Consider the following 18409-nt stretch of genomic DNA (forward strand, 5'->3'; position numbering starts at 1 on the left):
ATCGTTAACTAGAAAAAAAATCCGCTGTTGGTTTTGCTTTTCTTCCCAGAACGTCACACGAAAATGTATCTACTTAATGCTGGAAATACATGGAAATTCCGAAAGAAGAATTCTAAGAAATTCACGCAAAAAGAAGTAGAAGTAGTCGTGCATTTAGGGAAAAATTTGTTAGGAAAATATATAATTGTTCATACATCTTCCCAAACAGGCATACACTAGGCAAATTTCGGAGACAATTTCGGATACATAAACAGACAAGTGCAAATAATAATAAGTACACGCATGTGCCCAAATATATACAGTATATTCTTCTCTTTTTTTCATTTTTTCCCACTGTATAAAAAAGATAGTGCAAGAACTTCGGATTATTTACTTTGAATTATTTAATAATTGGTTTCTTTAATTGAGCTCTTTCCTAATTCTTCAAAGCCGGAAATGGTGAAATCGAACGTGATCTCACCCTTTCAGGCCCTGAAGAAGGCGACATTCCCGAAACGTTAGCCACGAATAAAGGATAATAACAACCTCGTCGCCGGCTAAATCAAAGAAACCAATTATTGAAATATCAACATGCCGAGGTTTATTGAAAGTCGTACATGGAGACTTTCTCGCAACATTCAAATTATTTAGTTCAAGTTGCCTCTATTACTTTTTTCAACTAAAATCCCCCGACATCTTAGGTGACTAACAGTAAAATATTGCCAATAAAGTAAAAAGTTATCAAAATAAGGCAAAGTTCGTAAAATTTTAATTTTACTTCTAATTTGGGAAAAGAAATTAGTTGTTTTGAATGTCAGCATGTCAAAAATTCACCCCATGTAACTGCGGAGGGCTGTAAAGTGCAAAGTCGCTGTCCTTGTCAGAAGGATAGATATGATATTGCAGGAAATAACAGGAGCAATGACATATTTTTATATTTTATTTTGTATATTTTTCTATTTCTGAACTTTGCTTCTAAATTTACCCTAATTTTCAGTGAGAAAACTTCACCAAAATTCCAAAAGTACAATCCTAGAGAATTTGTTTGCCATCTGACAGTCTTAGATAATTTCGATGTGACTAAAAGCCTATTTCCGAGAATATTTGATTCATAAGACGTTTTTGCTGGTTTCTTCTCGAACTTTCCACAATTTTCCCTAATTTTTTTAGAGCCACCCTGTGGTAACGTAGTTCAGCTATTTTCTCAAGGTCAATCAACGATTCGGTCATGATTCCAAATGATGTATGAATGCTACCGCAGCGCTGATAACGGCCGTGGGTGCGTGTAAAGAGGGTCCCGGCGGAATTTCCAGCATGCCCCGGTCATGCCTCGTCAGAGCAATTAGCGATGGTGCGTATCCTAAAGAGATTCACTTTCGTTGGCACCTAAATAGCTGACTCTGCTTACCTACCGCTAATCATTCGCTGCATCACCGGCTACGATATAATTCACTATCTGTTGAATTGTTCCGGAGAATCAAACACATTCACTGCAATTTTGTAACGTGAGGTGATCTCAATTTAGTAATCGTACCAGAAGCAAGAGGAATCCTCACGTGAAGTATGAGATAAGTATGTGTCTAATAGCTTCGAATTACGTGAAAATTTTCCTTAAAACGGAACTTTCCAGCTCTCAAAAGTAATGAGAACTAACGTTATCCTGTAACTCCCAAGCTTTTTTGTAGCCTAACTTATTTCTGGACAGAGGGACCTTCTGCATCTCTGACCTCCGGGAACTTACAGGAAGAAAAGAGTTCAAATTTGGTAAGATTTCTAGACTTTCTGAAGGTGATATAAAGACAAACTCACTGCCTTTCTTTATTAGAACACCATGCGAAATCCCATGTACTTCTATCTAACGCTATTATTCTTTGACTTATTCGGTAATTTTGACAACTCACACCACTCTTCTTTGCATATTTCCTTGTAACTGTGCAGTTTTCTGCGTCTCTGTGGCAGGAAGAACATCTATGGCGGTTGTCTGCGTCTTCATGAACGACTGGAGCGTGACCTCGTCGAGATATGTTCGCGTATCCGCCGGCATATCCACTGGGCACCTTATGTCTCGGAGGCATTCGCGGAGAATCCGCCGGGACCCTCTTTACCGTTACGGCCGTAGCAGCAGCATCGGAAAGTGTCACCGTGTCAGCTGTTTAGGAACCGAGAGGTAGCCGGGAGGAACAGTTCCTTATGACATTCTACCTACAGTAATAATTAAGTAACCTTCTATAGCAGCTAAGATTGCCTATGGGCACGCCCATTATGGGGGATTTATGACATAGTTGGGCTTGGATTAAGGGAAGAACTTGCTGGAATTAACCTCATAGAGTTCTTCCCTATATTATATATCGTTTAGGACGTATTTCACAAAGAGCACAGTAAAAACGAAAAAAAAGTTCTTCGAGAGGCAAAACGCTCATACCCACTATATTTGTCCTTGGAGAGATAAAACAGTGGGAAAGTATCCATCGGCGACTTCTTTTTCCAAAATTATCTCGTCAAAATTGACAATATTAACTATTTTACGTCTTATTTTAATATTGTTACTAGCCAGTATTAATCGGTACAATGGTACATCGTTATGAGACCTAGCCGCTTGTTCGATAAACATTTCCAATACCAGAACGAGTGGATACATATATTCCGCTGGATGACGATGTATTTATCTTAGAAAGCAAATTTTTAGCAATTTTTTATTGGGCCACCATGTATCCAGCATAGCTCCATTTATCCGCCACCGCGTTTTTTTTCCTAATAGATATATAATATTGGATTCGAGGTCAGGAATCAGAGGACTGGAGGAAAAATTTGGTCATCAGTTCCTAATTTAATTCTACACCAACGAATTTTCAATGTAATTTATGGATACCAAAAGAAAACTCGGTGAGGAAAATAAGAAAAAAAAGCTTTGAAAGCGTGCGGCCTAGAATGCAAGCGGTCAAAATCCATAGCTAACTCCGTAGATGGTGGATTTTGCGAAGGATGAATGACCTGACTTTGAAAAACAAAAAGAATGCGATGCACCCACATCTGAGAACGGTAAAATATTCGTAAGATTAGCGCTATAGCAGAGAATTAATAATATAAGCACTTAAAAAATAACAATAATAATAAGTACAATAAAGAAAGAACTAATATATTTATATACAATACATAAAGTGTTAAATTTTCTAAATTAGAGGAAACTTTCTTAGCAAAGTGATATTATTTGTTCACTATGTATATTCAACGACGAACCGAATCGATCAGCAATAGAGATTTCAGAATTGTCGGAAATTTGTATTAACGGCAATCAGTGACCAGTAATGCACTAACAGAACCAGTTTAATTTTAATCACCGAAAATTGTTGTTCGCAAATTTGCGTCCGAATCTTCAGGGATCGGATGAAAAATGATGGAACATCAGGATAGTGAATGAGGTGACACTTCATTTAGCGAACACACAGCGTTCGAGCGCATAAAAATCTCTACCAACGCGATACGCTGCAAATTTTGATCAATTTTGATGTAGAGACGATTTTCCGGGATCGTTACAATCGTCGGCCTCGGGCCCTAGTGCACCAGAAAGATAAAGGGGACATTAATAATTAATTGACACGATTTCGTTATCTAACGCAGCAGTGACTTCATTTCCTGTCCACTTCTACTCCTTTCGTCTCCAAAATTTTTTAACCTTTCTGGACCCACGATTAGAACCACCGTTATTCGGATTAAGACGTTAGCAAACGAGCTTTTCCTTTCTTATTCTTAATCCGAACAACGTTGGTTCCTTAATTCTTTTATAAAGAGGACATTTTTAGGATTGTTATGGTGCAATACTATGCGAAACCTGTAGAAGTACAAAAAGTAAGGCTTCGCTATGAATATACGGGAAGCAAATCCAGGAAAAAGATAAGATCCGAGTGGATCTGACGCAGGTGAAGAGAAAAAAGTGCAGCAACTGTGGACGAACGACGCACAGAAATACGCGCGTACAGAAATAGAGACAGTTCGGACGATATCAGCGGCGACGGCGGCGACCGAAAACATCATTGAAACCGTAGAAGAGGATTTCTGTCAAAACACCCGTGTCGGTCAGGCGTTGATGGGACGGTGAGGAACAGAAAAAGAGTTCGATCAGTGCACGTGACCGGACGACGCTTTTATCGCTACCGAAATTTCCAGAAAATCGAACAAAACTAGCAAAAAAACGAATCAATGCATGCGTTGAATAGGCGCTGTTTATAACCGGTTAACTAACGTTTGAAAAAAAAACCACCTTTTCATGTAACTTTCCGTATCGTCCGCACATTCATCAACGACGATCATTGTTGAAGGAGGGGAAAAAATCTACGCGGATCTCACTGGAGGAAACCAGCAGCGTACGGCGTGGATTGCTAGGAAATCGATAAGAAGTGCTGGTCACTATCGCTCTCGCCGGCCGTTTGTCTGCCGGGATCCGTACTTACGCAGATCCGTTGATGTTATCGGAACACCCAAGAGGCTAATACAGAAATTTTCACTCCATATATAGCATATTTACAGAAAAAAAAAACAAATGCAAAATATCGGGTAAAAAAAAAACAAATACGGAAAGAGGAACAACACCAGCTAACGAACACCAGCTGAGATCAATCAACTGGACAAATAATCTATCGAAGATAATCCATAGAGATCAACACACACGCACACATACACACACATAGAAATCACAGAAGACTTTGGCTTAATGGCACGATGATCGACGAAAGTTTCAGCTCAGAACGGTACCGACGTCTTCCTGATCAATGCCATTTCGATATCCAGATCTGGTCCGCCGTCGATATCTACCTTAGTGACCTGAAATTGAGGATTTTTTTCAATGAGAAGAAACTGATGGGACAGAAAGAAGAGAAGTAAATCATTCTTGCCAGTTTTTTGTGGATTTAGCTGCAAAAAAAAAACTCCCTTAAAAATCCTTTTGTTCCCCTTATTTGCGGAATAAATAAACAAATAAAATGAAGAGTAACTTTCGCTGAAAAAAGGTGGAGTGTTAATAAAAAGTGACAGTTGGCAGTGCGGACAGAGCAGCTGAGACCACAATAAACAGAGCTGAACATATTTTTATCTTCTTTTTTGACTGTATAAATATTTATAAAGGATTGTAGAAGTAGCGATGCAGGATTGAAAACAGCGGAAATTTTTCGTGAGAGTAAAAAAAGTTTCTTTTTTAAGGCAGATCAAAGTTCATCTTCGTGAAGTTTATTATCGTACCGCAATTCTTCTAGTAATATTTTAATTGTAAAAATAATTGAAATGCATGGAAAAAAGAAAGAAAAAAGAAAAAAGAAATGTAAAAATGTAAGTTCGAATGTAAAAATTGTAAACTGTAGTTCCAGATGTGATTTAGAATTGAAAAATCTAACTGTAATTGTAACGGAAATTGTATTGTATGTCTTTTTTGGTGGAATCTTGAAAATTTCTCGATCTTTTCGGAATATTACATACCTCTCTATGGTTCTTCGTTAAGCGAAAGATTTACGCTTATCCGCGTCTTTATTGTCTTTTTTTCTCATAACTCGCCTCAATTTGATTTTTTAAAAATTATATGCGGATATTCAATCGATATTGTGAGCAAGAAAACTATCGATTGAGCTCAAAAAAAAAAAACTCTCGGAGCTCAGCGCTCAGAGATTTTCGAAAAAATCATGTTTTTTAAATTATTTATGGCTACACAACAAGCATGGATGAGTCCAAGATGATTGCGCCCTCGGCTAATACGATGCGATGTGAATAAATTGTTTGAAAAATTAAATTATAGTTACACATTCCTAATGTGTAGGTTATTGCGAACATTTTGGTACATTTCTTCTTATTTTTTTTTAAATTTCTCTCACAGCTTTAGTCCCATTCCTTTAGAGAAGATTAGAAAACTTGACCAAAGTAATATTTTTCCGCCGCAGAAACGACAAAAACTTGTCGCTAAAAAATGTTTCCCCAAAAGCAAATCTGCAAGAGAACTATTTTGTGCACGATGTTTTTTTCTACTTCAACTAGAATTTCTAATTTTTGTATTTTTGTTGTTTCGCTTTAATTTGTTGTGATTTTTTAGACTTGTAAAAGTTTTTTGGAAGGTAATAAGAAAAGTTTCCCTACTGCTTGTATGACAACGTAATAGATTGATTTTCAACGTATGAGTTATTTGAGTTTTTTTTTTCCAAAATATGCCCCAGTTATGATCACTTCTTGAACTTGTCAAACTAAAATCCTTTTATAAAGTTTTACAGGGAGCTAATTTCTTGTACAATACATCGAAAATTTCTCGAAATATCAAAATAAAAGATTGAGTCATAAATAACTTCCTCTCAGGTACATGGTACCTTTTTCTATGGTTTACGCTTACGATGGGTTATCCAAACAAGGGTTTTTTTCTTTGGTATCGCTACTCAGGCAGAACTTCGATTAGTCCTTAGACCTCAGTTTAGTGTTGTGCACGTTCCGTTTGATTTTTTTTTTGTTCACCTTGAAAATGGAGAATCTAAAAATACACTTGGGCCATGTGGTCCTTTGGGAATTTAAGGGCATCAATCCACGAATCTGAGATGATGCGGATTTCAGGTGGAGTATTCGTATAAGAGACCGTAGATTATGGGATGAGGGATGATTCCGTCCATTTCTTCCTAATTGCCGTAAAAAACCGCCCCGAAGATGCGGCGCGGGCACAAGGCTGGCGCGCTCCAGTCGAACTCCCTGTAGAAAATAGTGCGCCAGAACGCCTGAAGCCGTATCTTCTGGAACGTTATTTACGGCAATTAGGAAGAAATGGACGGAATCACCACCCTCTCCATAATCCACTATCCCGTATACGAATACTCCACCTGAAATCCGCACCACCTCAGATTCTTGGTATGCTGCCTTCAAACAAGGTCATGTGCAGGGCTCAAAAAATGCCCAGTGTGTATGGTGGAGGAGTGATAACCACCGATCGAGCGGTGGAAATTGCCTTGTCAAATTCCGTTCTGGACACGTGACCTCGAAAGACGAGGCAGGAGGAGCCGAGGGTCACCGTTCAGCACAAACCCTGCGTCAAACAACGAGAGGGTTAGCAGACAAGCTCAACACGTCCCTATCCCAATGAATCATCATCAAAATAAATCCGTGAAAAGCAAAGTGGAAGTTGTTTTTGACTCAACCTAATGAATAACAGTTTTTTTTAAAAAAGACAGACCTATTGAATATCGTTAATTTAGCGGAAAATTCTGTTTCGTTCAAAATTCTGTCACGGTCTTGGTCAACCTCTACGGAAATCCATAAATATGTGCATTATCATCTAGGCACTCCAGCCAGACAGAAAATTTCTTAGGCTTTTTTCTTTTTCTTTTCTTTTTCTTTTTCTTTTTCTTAAAATTTCTTAGGCCCAGCTTCATATTGCTGCTTTACCTCATTGATTAGTGCATTTGAAAAGAAATGAGCAAGAAGAACAGAAGAAAATTCAAATTAGAAAAATAATTTTCTCAAAATTGTCAGTTTTTTTGTGAAATGCAGTATTTAAATCCATGAAATTGAACATTGAGATCATGGAAGCAGAACTCAATTTCCTGGATGCATCGATTGATTAGTGCGTAACTACTAATCCTTAGCGTAGTCGTAAAGAACATTTTTTTAAGGATTTGAAAAAGAAAGAAATTTTGCAAGCACAGCACTTTCCTCTATCGCTTATTTACTTTAGAGCTCTTCTTTCTTACCAAATGCTAACGCACGACTCGCCTGCTCCTATAAAGGGTGCAATATTTCTCTAGGATTTCTTCCTTCCTAAGGATTGAGCGACTTAAGCAAGGATAAGCCCGTTATCCGGGATAATCTAGAGATGATCCACAGCTAAGTCGGATAATCGTCGGGAAATCCGAGAAAAACTGCTGCGATTGCTAGGAGATTGTGCTTCGAAGAAATGATGTTGTCAAGTCGACCGAAACCTACTTGAGTGCCGTTTGTTGTCCTTATTCGTACGGATTCGCCACGGGACCATACATGAGCTGGTGAGGCTTGAGCTACTTTCTAAAAATTATGTAATTTTTTTTGTTTGATATGTAAAAGCAAAGTAAAGTGTATTGGCGTTGACGGAACCCTACGCGCCGTGCCTACGCGTTCGACTTCAATTCAGAATCATTTGATGAGATGCCAGGGGATATATCAAAACAAGGTTTCCATCCTTCCAAACAAGGCTAAAGTCAATTCATCAACCCGGAGGGATGAAAGGGTTGGCTGGCACTAAGGCGGAATCGAACCTCCGGTCGATCGTGTAGTCCCAGCCAAACCTCTTACCGACTGCTCTACATCCACCCCTATCTTGAATGGTACCGAGAAGTAACAACTAAAACTTAAGAAAAAAAAAACAAGCAAACAGAAAGAAAACCCACTTGTTCGTTTACCAATAGTGGATCCTTAATTTGTGGCGAATCAGGAGGATCTATCAGATCCTCGTCTCTGACTACTGATCGCGTATTAGCTTAAAATGTGCTTGTTGAAAAACCACCAAATCAAGAGTGATTTGAAGAAAAAGAAACTGACTACCGTAGCTCTTATTAAAGGCCGAGAAACTCTTGGATTTGTTCCAAGCAGCACGGGATGCACAGCAGGCTAGGCGACGAAATTCCGTCATTCGGAAGTAACAGAGCGGTTGACAGACAGAGTGAACACCAATGAACACCTAGAAAAGTGATCCTTCGACAAAAAGGATACTTCTATGACTTAAATAATAATGTATGAATGTATTTGAAAATAAGGCAGAAAGAATTTGAGCAGGAAATAGAATGAAACGGTTAGAAACGCTAACCCAAAGCTACTCACGTAGAAACCATGGAAAGTTTCGCCATGTAAAAACCACCGGTACCCGATGACACCGACATTTTCTGTTTTCTAGCGCATTCTCGAAATGGATAACTCAGAATGGTGTTTGTTTGTAGACCGTGAAACTGCCCATGGTTAGTGGAAAAATCCAGAAATTTTCGAGAATTAGGAGGAAATTTGAGGTCGCTTTGTTCTATCTATTTCTTGAAAAGTGTTCGAACAGTGTATCTCTTTTATTCTTCGGAATCAAGTTCATTAATGAGAGAAAAATCTTTTCCTTCAGTTCGAAGACCACCTTTCCAGGATTCAGAGACCTCAGGAGCACTAGCGGCATCAGTTCACCTAACGAACTTACTTCTTACACCTATGGAATTGACGAAACAAAACTGCGTATGAGTAAGTGCAGTAAGTTCCATGACTCTTATGAAAGTAAGAAGTTGCTTTGGGTAAATAATGATTCACGATAGGTAATTTATTACATCACTTCACACCCTTTCTTTTGTCCATGCTGTGGTGTAAAGAGTTGTTTCGTTGGATGAAGTGATGCCTGGGGCGCCGCTAAGGTCTCTGATCTCTTGATTTGAAAAAGAAAATTCCATGCTTTGCATTAACATTTAAGAATCATGTATGCCTCTAACTTCATTTACTTCGAGAAGAAAAAATACTCAGAATTTCCCAGTGTAGAGAAATTCTCCTGACACTTCCTTCAAATCCTACGGTTATCGCGCCGCTTAGGCGTATTGGGACTATAGACTCGAAATCACTCAAAAATGAATGAAAAATGGATAAAAATTAAATGACTCGAAGCCGTTCCTCCTGATTTTAAAAACGCATTAGAAATAGAGTTGTGCTCACCAATTGCTTTTTTTAAAGCAAAAATGAGCCACATATGCGAGTTTCTATCCAATCTTTGCGCTAAAAATAGAAAACAAAACTTATAACTTACGCTAAACTTAAGAAAACTGCTTGTTGCTAAGAAAATTTGCAAACACGTCTCGCGCCGACAAACCTGTAGCCACCACCGTATCAACGTGCTGCTGTGAGTGATTTCAATAAGATGATTAATATGTAGGAAGGCAACCAGTTGAATTCCCGAATATGGACAGAGGAAAAGTAGATCAACGATCAGTACCGTACCGATCACATAGATGTACTTATGTCGAGCCATTGCTTGTATCCTAAATCGTATAGATCAGACGGTTCAGCTGCGCAAAAATCTGGATTTCTCGGATCCAGATCAAAAGAATCACACTCACTTTCTTCCAGAATTATTTGTTCCATTCGTGGTTTTCTTTGAACCTCTATGCTTATAACTACGGCCGTCATTCAAAGTCCCGTTTTCATCTTTGAATCTTCGAATTGTTCGAAGTATAAATGCATAGCAAACCTTAAAGAACAACCAGCAAAAGCTTGTTTAAAAGCTGGCACTTCGCTAGCAGCCGAACGAAAAATCCACATTTAACTGCGAATTCAAATAAACTACTTTTTATCTTAGTAAATATTAGAAGTTGTTTGCAAAAATTCGCTTGTGGTAGAAAAATTTGATAAAGGGCTCCTGAACATTATGGAAGAATTATCCTTGGTATCTTACTTTTAGTCGCAAAGTAGGAAGCGAAACAAGCAGAAAATTGTGGGCGAACAAAGTAAACGAAGGATTTAAGGAAATAAGGTAAGAAATTTAAATTAACAACAAAAAACTGGTAACAAAAAACTGAGGCGTAAAATGACTGAGATGAAGAGAGTTGTGCGAAAAAAATGAAAAAAATTACTGGGTAACACAATGGACGAAGCTGCAAAAAATACAAGTACTAGAATAAACTGCAGAGAAAAAAATTAATGAGAGATGGGGATGAAGGAAAGTGAAGCGATGAATGAATGAATGAATGAATGAATGAATGAATGCGTGATGAGCGTCAACCATGCGAGAGATCTAGATTGTACTTTCCTTGGTTCACAGTACATATTTGTTGCTATGCTCAGTTATCTCAGCCTATCTCCATATTTTCATACAGATAACACTACTGTTTTTTGCTCGGCTATTAGCGAAATAACATTCGCCACTGTGCGTCACTCACCACCACTATGGCGAGGACAAAAAAACATAAAATAGAGATCATCAGCATACTTAACGTGGCAATGTCAATGTGCCAAGGCCTTTCATCTGAAAAGTCCACTTCAAAAAAAAAATAAATACAAGAGAATAAGGTAAACAAACAAATCAACAAAAACAAAATTTACTGGACAAGAACTATACGCACACGGTTAAATCTTGGATGTACATAACTTACCAGGATCCTGTAGATAAGGTGAAGAAGGAGGAACGAGCAGACCTAGACCCATAATGATGCTTATAACCCAACTGAAATATGGATTTAAGCGCATTCAAAGGTTTTTCTTCTGGAAAAATTGCACAGCTTTGAAAAAAATATGCAGAATATCGACCAACCAACAGCTCAATATTCCTAGAACAGCTCTGCGTCGAAAATATCGCCGATAATGTAAAGGATATCGTATTACAACAAATTCATTTGTGGTGAATACTAGTAGATTGAATATTGTCAGTAAATTACAGATACGTAAAACCACTAAAGCGAATGTTGACGACTGAAAAAAGTGATACTAAAACACCGATCAATAAAAAAAAACACTGTAAACGAAAAACGTATAGGTAAGGAAAGAAAAAAACAAAAAAAAAACATCCTGAAAATATAGAAAAGGTAATTTCAAATTTCTTGCTTTTAAAGCAGCAATCTCTACAAAGAAAGTGAAGAAAACAGAAGTGGGAAAATGGGGATTTTGTTAATTTTCCACGAACCAACAGCTAGTGGCCGACTACATATGTGCATATTTCGCTTTTTCCGTCGTAGCAATCAACATTTTAATGTCCTTCAATATTTTTTTACGCATGAATGTACGTATGTGCGCATATATTTATTTTTTTAATGTATCTTTTCAAAATATTTTCTTAACGAATAGCTAGCTTAGAATGGAAGGAGCTTGGAAGGAACTTTTTTCCTCTCCTTCTTCGTCTTTTCCTCTCTCTATCTCTCTCCAGGACTTAGCTTCGCTCGTGTATGAATCTTCCAGAGATTATTTTCATAGAAGACTATATGTGTTTTTAGGATTACACACGTTATTTCCACCCGCCAAAAAAAAGCAGCAAAACGACGGTCCCAGCAGGATTTTGAATTGGAGCAGGATTTTGAACGCTTCAACACAATAAACAAGATCTACATTCATAAAATCAGCCTTAACCCTGCATTCACACAAAAATCCGACTGATGTGATCTGAACTGATCTCAGATCCTTCCCTATCCAGGTAGGTTGAAGTGATTTCAAGGAACCTCTTCCGGAAGAAAGTGACACGGACATGGAAGATCATCCATAGAATGCAGATTTGACGCCCAGTTCACAGAATATGTATATGGTTGCAACGAACTCGACATGCTATATAGGGCTACACTTTGGTCAGAGTGGAGAGCATGGTTCGATTAATAAACAAGTAAACAACAAGATTAACAATTTTTCTCTATGGGAGGAGGCGACAAAGTATGCACAGAGCCGCACTCGGATGCGGCTTCGTCGCTATGGAGAAAACTGAACAACGTTGAAAAAAAAACGAAAACAAAATAATCCACCACTCAGATGCTGAAATTTTATTTCATTTAGTTTATCTTTTACTAATTAATTTATTTTTTAGCACAAAAAATATACAAGTAGTAATTTTGATTATTACGCAGTTATTATATAAGTAATAATTACACAAATTCTTTAAATAAGATGTGATTTAACAGCAACTTACAGTACCCCTTACTGATTTATTGCATAGTGCTAAATAAAAAGCTAAAAGAAATAAGCAACTGGATTTTAAAGTCTCCGAAACCTTGTGAAAAATTCACCATTTTCCAATACTCAAAATAAAATATGTTTTGTAGGAAATCCTGAAAAAAAAACCGCTCCGCTTTGCTAATTCCTTGTAACTTATTGAATTATTTATTGTGAGGAAGTTTATTTTTCTCGAAATCCGCCTTTCCTTCCGGATTTGAGAATTCTTTCAAACAGACAAAAGAGTACTTTTTTTCGTGAAATTTAATGTAACATGTGTATGTAGATGGAGTACAATCGTTTCGTTCCGGATTTCTCCTGTGGAAAAAAGCAAATTTCACTTCAAAATCAAACACTCACCCTAAATAACGCTACTTTTGTCGATATGGATAAATTTATCTTGTATATAGTGTTAGCAAAATAGGGAAGTCCATAAACGATTAGGCAGAGTCCTCGTGCCACATCCAGAACAGCGCAGTGAAGAACAATCACATAGAAAACGTTTGTGAGCACTCGACGGCGATTTCTGGAAAAAAAACAGGTGGGCGGAAAATGATTGAAAGCAGTGAAAATTTAATTCCAGCCATTTCAAATCCTCAAATATTACCTGATTAGAGCGGAAATTACAAAAACGTTGAGTACAACGGAAAGAGCACCAAGTTGACCACATAGAAAAACTGCTGTAGATGCCATCTGCAATAAAATTATAGAAATATTTTTTAAAATCTTAACGATTGACACCGTTGTTTAAAAATTTTCTATGTTCGATGTCATAAATTTGAAAAAGAAAACTGGGAAATACTTCTCAATAAAAAAACCACACTCCAGAGCAGAAGAAAATGTAATTGAAACATATTTAAAAGGAAGAAAGAACATGAAATCTTTAGAGAATCCAGAAAAATTAGATAATATACGAAGCTAGAATGAAAGCCAAGATCAAATAAACAGACGACGGAGATTGAGAACGGAGATCAGTTCTCGCTTTCATTGAGCTGCTGAAAGACAATTTCTCAACAAAAACATAATTATAGCCTAAAAGTCAGATATTTGGGAGGTTTGGCGGACGCAGCGCATCATTAAAAGAGCTCTTAAATTAAGCGCATTAATTCAGAAAAAGAAGGTGGCGAAAAAGAACAGATTTCTAGGAAAAAAAGAAGGGTTAGTCTAATTCTTAATTTTTGACAGCAACAAAAGTACGCAAGTGAAAAATCGAAGAGCGGTTTCCCGTGTTCTGGAATCGTATTTGTGCCGGGAACAAAAGGATTAAGTGATAAAGTGCACCGCGTTGATCAATCCCTATAGAGATGCGTCCAGGCGCGGTTCACTTCAATTCAGGATCGTTTCTAGTTTAAGGAACGCGTGTCTAGCCTCTACAATGATTTGCGGGTGGTAACCGACGAATCATTTATCATTTCAGTATTTTTATCCTCCTAGACACGTCTGGTAAACCTGGAGGGCCGAAGGCCTTATGGTTGGCACCAGGGCGGATTCGAACTTCTGATTGATCATGCAGTCACCTTCGAAAGTCTTACCACCTGCGCTACATCCGTTCCTACGCGACGAATAACACTTGTTTCTCGAAGCATTTTGTAACTATTCAAGATTCAGAGATATCATTTGTAAGATTTAAGATTCATTAGGTACTTAGAACGATACTTAAGATACTTAGAACCTGCTACTTACGATAGGTTAAAGATCTACCAAGAGAGCGAGAACAAGGTCTCCTGAGGCAACGTTTAAATATTTGTGGAAGGTTTACCAGCTTATTTTTAATTATTAGTTAATTTTTTTCTTTTTGAAAAGGAAACAATCTTCCAAGCTCAATTTAAATTTCATTTATTAAGTGTTCAATTACAACAAAAAATGTACAATAACGTTTCGCTTGAAATAATTCATGATAGGAAATATTATATTTCAAAAATAACTACATATCTACTAATTTTACATCCTCTTAAACATAGCAGAAACTCTAAAAAAAGAACTACTGTAGGAGGAAGCTAGTCTAGGAAAACTTACATGAATCCTTTGACGATAGCGCGGCTCAACAATGAGCCACATACTTTTCAATGGTTATTTTTTCATGCTTTTCCAAACGTTTTCAATTTTTTCCTATTTTTGATGGGTTCATTATAATCTACTGTTATTTAATTGTTCAAATATAACTCAAAAACGTTGGCAGAGGTCAAATAAGCGAAAAAGAGCGCTCGGTTAGCTCCAGAAAACGAGTTATGTTGGAGATGATTCTCTAAAAAGGAAATAGCTAACAACATTAAGGATTCCCACCTGGAATACTCTATTTTTGCAGGAAAAATTGACCCTTAGTCTATCATCGTTGAGAAACACGGCCTCTCTACGATTCTCGATTTGAATCCAAGAGCCTAACCAGAAGAGATCCCGCAAAAGCGGGAAGATCCAAAAATTTCTCGGGATCATATCTATGTTTTACAGAAATGAAAAAGAGTGTTAATTGGAAAAACTGAAAATTGAGAAAATTTTCAAGAAGTGCGATTTTCAAATAAGCCAGTTATTTAATTGCAATCAAACTAAATCCTGCGAAAATAAAACGAGAAGAAAATCATTTAAAGCTGGTAACTTCTAAAATATCCATGGAAATACTTGGAATGGTATCCGGGAAATTAGATTTGCGGAAACGATCATAAGAAAATGCCAACAGAGAACATAATTATAGGCTGAGAGTTCATTAAGATCTAAAATAAAAGATCTACCCTTGAAATGAAAACAATGGAAAAAAAAATAGAAGAGATTGCAGAAGAAGAAAAAATTAGTAGATTGGGGTGAATTGCATTTTTTTTTCGTCTATGTTTATTAAATGAGAAGTGATCATGTTCACAATTCTTTTCGTGATTGAACAGACCCAGATCCCAAAAATTCGGATTTTTTTCGCCAGTTTTCCAAATTTCAATGGACGCTAAACTAGCTTCATATATTTATTTTATGTCTATGTTATCTGCTCAACTCAACCTCAAAAAATTCCCAAACTGAAAATAGCTAGGAGGCTTATTTCAGACCACGGACTATACGAATACGAGCCTTCCCTGCAAAGTTAAGGCAGTTCCGGCGGGAAGTGTCAATTGAGTAGAGTACAAAAATCCGAGAACTCCTTTTTCGGGACTTGCCGAAGGAAGAACGGCAATGTAGTATGCGAAAAAAGTGTGATATTGAGTCCTTTTGTGGTGAATTTGTAGTGCGAACGTTTTTTTTTTGAAGAAAAAGATTTTTCTCTCACCTCAGTGCACCACCATAGGTCAACGTGACCACTAACTGTACATATGATTACGGTACTACGTCCTTTAAAGAAAAATTTGATGCTCTTCGTTAATTGTATATAGAGAGGATCAGACAAATAAATAAATAAGTGGTATTTAACTAGATTAATTCAAATTTTTTTCCTGTTCCCAGCGTATATGCAAAAAACGGAGAAAAACTACAATTTCTGCAAAAATGAGAAAAAAAATGGAAACGTTTCTGAAAATAAATGCTAGTTTGCAGCTGTTTCATCTCATTTTTATAGAAACTTCGCGAGAAATGGCGTTAAACACCTGCGCAAATTTTCATTGGCCCAGGATCAGCGCATGATCAATAATTTCTCTTTCGGGAAGTTTTTTTTAAGAGCGAGAAGCGTCAGCGAGAGGGAGAAGTTTTGAATAACAAGACTAATATCTTTAAAATTTCAAAAACATTGCGTTTAAAAAAACCTGTAGATTTAGAAGGGAAACTTAAGGAAAATTAATAATAAAATAAAAAAAAATAATGAATAAAATATAGGGAAATTTCCTACTTCTTAATTCTAAGGTCCCCTCAATTTTTTCAATTTGAGACATAGAAGAAAAAATAAGAGGAAAGTTTCTACAAAATGCTATATCAGCTCTATTCAAGTGGTTTCGTTATAGGACCAGCGCTCAGAGCGCGTTCGTCTTCGATCCAGTAACGGCGTATTTATATGGTTGATCAACTCGTGAATTAGTATGATTTTAGTATAAATAGTGAGGTGTCTGGGCTGGGTGTAGAGTGCAGTTGGTAAGAGGGTCTGCTCTGACTGTACTGTCAGTCGATGGTTCGAAACCGGTCTAATGCAAACCAAACCTTTCATTCTTCCGGAATCGATGAACTGTCTGCGATGAAAATGGCACGTAGGCTTAGAAGCCACGACTGTACTATACAGGCTAGGCACGGGTTCGTAAACCTCAAACGATTCTGAATTGAAGTCGAGCGAGATAGTGGATCCGGACGGATTGATCAACGTCAGACACTTTATCCGTGATCCTTCAGTAAGGTATCTTCTTAACGAATAGCAAAGGAACAGCAGAGGCATGCGGTTAATTCTATCTACATAAGCAGCTTAGAGCATGCACAAATGCTGTCGCATATACGTACACATAGGCTAATGAAATCCAGGCGAAGAGGCCTTGACGAGGATTTCACTACGGGGCACTCGACGACAGATTGAACAGATCGCTCCTGCAACGGCTATATCGAAAAATCATGCTCTTATCCAAGGAGAACTGCTTAATTTCACTTCAGACGTCACAACTGTTAGCGGAGCTAACATTTTATATGGAAATACCAATAAATGGTGTCATTAATCCGCTCGGGACCCACTCACACGTTCGACATTAGTCCAGAAATCATTTGGGGATTATGAATACGCATGCAGAAAGCCTAATAATGACTTGCGGTTATGAACCGAATAAACCGAATCGTTAAGACAAGCCAGTGTTTTTATCTTTTCAGACAGGTCTGGCAGCAATTTATCGACTCCGTAGGGGTGAAAGCTTTGGTTGGCTTACGGCGCTTCTGAACTCTCGACCCCGCGGTCGCAACGTAACCTCTTACCGGTCTCGCTACATCCCCTCTCCCCTGAGGGCACTATTAGCAAAAGGGATTTTTCCTGCAGGTCCTAGAAGTGCACGATTCTCGAACACGTGAATTCTGGATCTGAGATATGAGATGAGTTTCGGGATTCGTAGCCACATTTGTGGAAATTTTCGATATTGGTCTCTACCGACTATAAGGTGGAATTAAAGAAGTACAAGCGATACAGAGATCACAACGGAAATACGTGGAGCACCCATTAGGAATACAGGAAGCGAATGGTTCAAGAAATGCGAGTGATCAATTTATCCAACGTGGCAGCTCTTTACACCATTACGATGGGCGAAATGAAAATAAATAGTGGATCATGTTTCTGCTGTGAATTCTGTGAACTACGTTTTGAACCGTTTCTTCTAGCTACCGAAACCCAAAATCGAAAATTCTGTGAACGCCTTCTTTGGAGAAAAAAAGCAGAAGAAAATCCCTAAATTAATCAAATCTCATCTTCATTCGAAAAGAAGGCGGGAAGCGAAACGAAATCCCCCTCAATGGAAATCAAAAATCAGCTTTGTTCAGCAGGGATGAATCGGTTGCAGGATGCAAAATCCGCAGAATTCCGCAGCATTACAGCAAATATTTTTCCATGGACAGAAAATGACGAATTTCCGTCAACTTTTTCTTTTCGGAGCTACAATGAATGAACGAAGGCGAACATGAAAATGAAAATTTTGAGAAATGAGAAAACTTTGGCAGCGAACATTCAGTCACTTTGCAAATTGCAAAATGGTAGTGCGTTGAAATTTCTGGACGACTTTTCTTTCTGGTAATTCTTAGGATTTCTCAAAATAATCTTCTATTTTTCTCTCATAAAAATTGAACAATTTTAATTAGCTATTGGAAAATTAAAAATACATAACAATAGGGTGCGCTAACCTATTGTTCAATAATGAATTTTCTTTTTTTTTCC

The 18409-nt window shown here is 37.6% G+C and overlaps 1 protein-coding gene across 3 annotated transcripts; it reads right to left on the reverse strand.

Moving 5' to 3' along the window:
• Window positions 1–4716: 4716 nt before the first annotated feature.
• On the reverse strand, window positions 4717–14195 carry RB195_013534 (uncharacterized protein; the record flags this gene model as incomplete). 3 transcript variants are annotated; one of them, XM_064203394.1, is made up of 12 exons in its annotated part: window positions 4717–4797; window positions 7915–7992; window positions 8355–8443; window positions 8506–8644; window positions 9794–9962; window positions 10041–10171; window positions 10860–10945; window positions 11073–11143; window positions 11231–11388; window positions 12970–13135; window positions 13217–13302; window positions 14142–14195. In XM_064203394.1, 12 exons carry the CDS (start codon window positions 14193–14195, stop codon window positions 4717–4719), a joined length of 1308 nt encoding a protein of 435 aa, XP_064059275.1. The 3 variants fall into 3 exon arrangements, with proteins under 3 accessions (XP_064059275.1, XP_064059276.1, XP_064059277.1); XM_064203396.1 differs by lacking the exon at window positions 14142–14195 and having other exon boundaries at window positions 8509–8644; XM_064203395.1 differs by lacking the exon at window positions 14142–14195.
• Between the last annotated feature and the right edge of the window lie 4214 nt (window positions 14196–18409).

Source organism: Necator americanus, chromosome V (assembly GCF_031761385.1).
Source record: "Necator americanus strain Aroian chromosome V, whole genome shotgun sequence".
Classification (NCBI taxonomy): domain Eukaryota; kingdom Metazoa; phylum Nematoda; class Chromadorea; order Rhabditida; family Ancylostomatidae; genus Necator; species Necator americanus.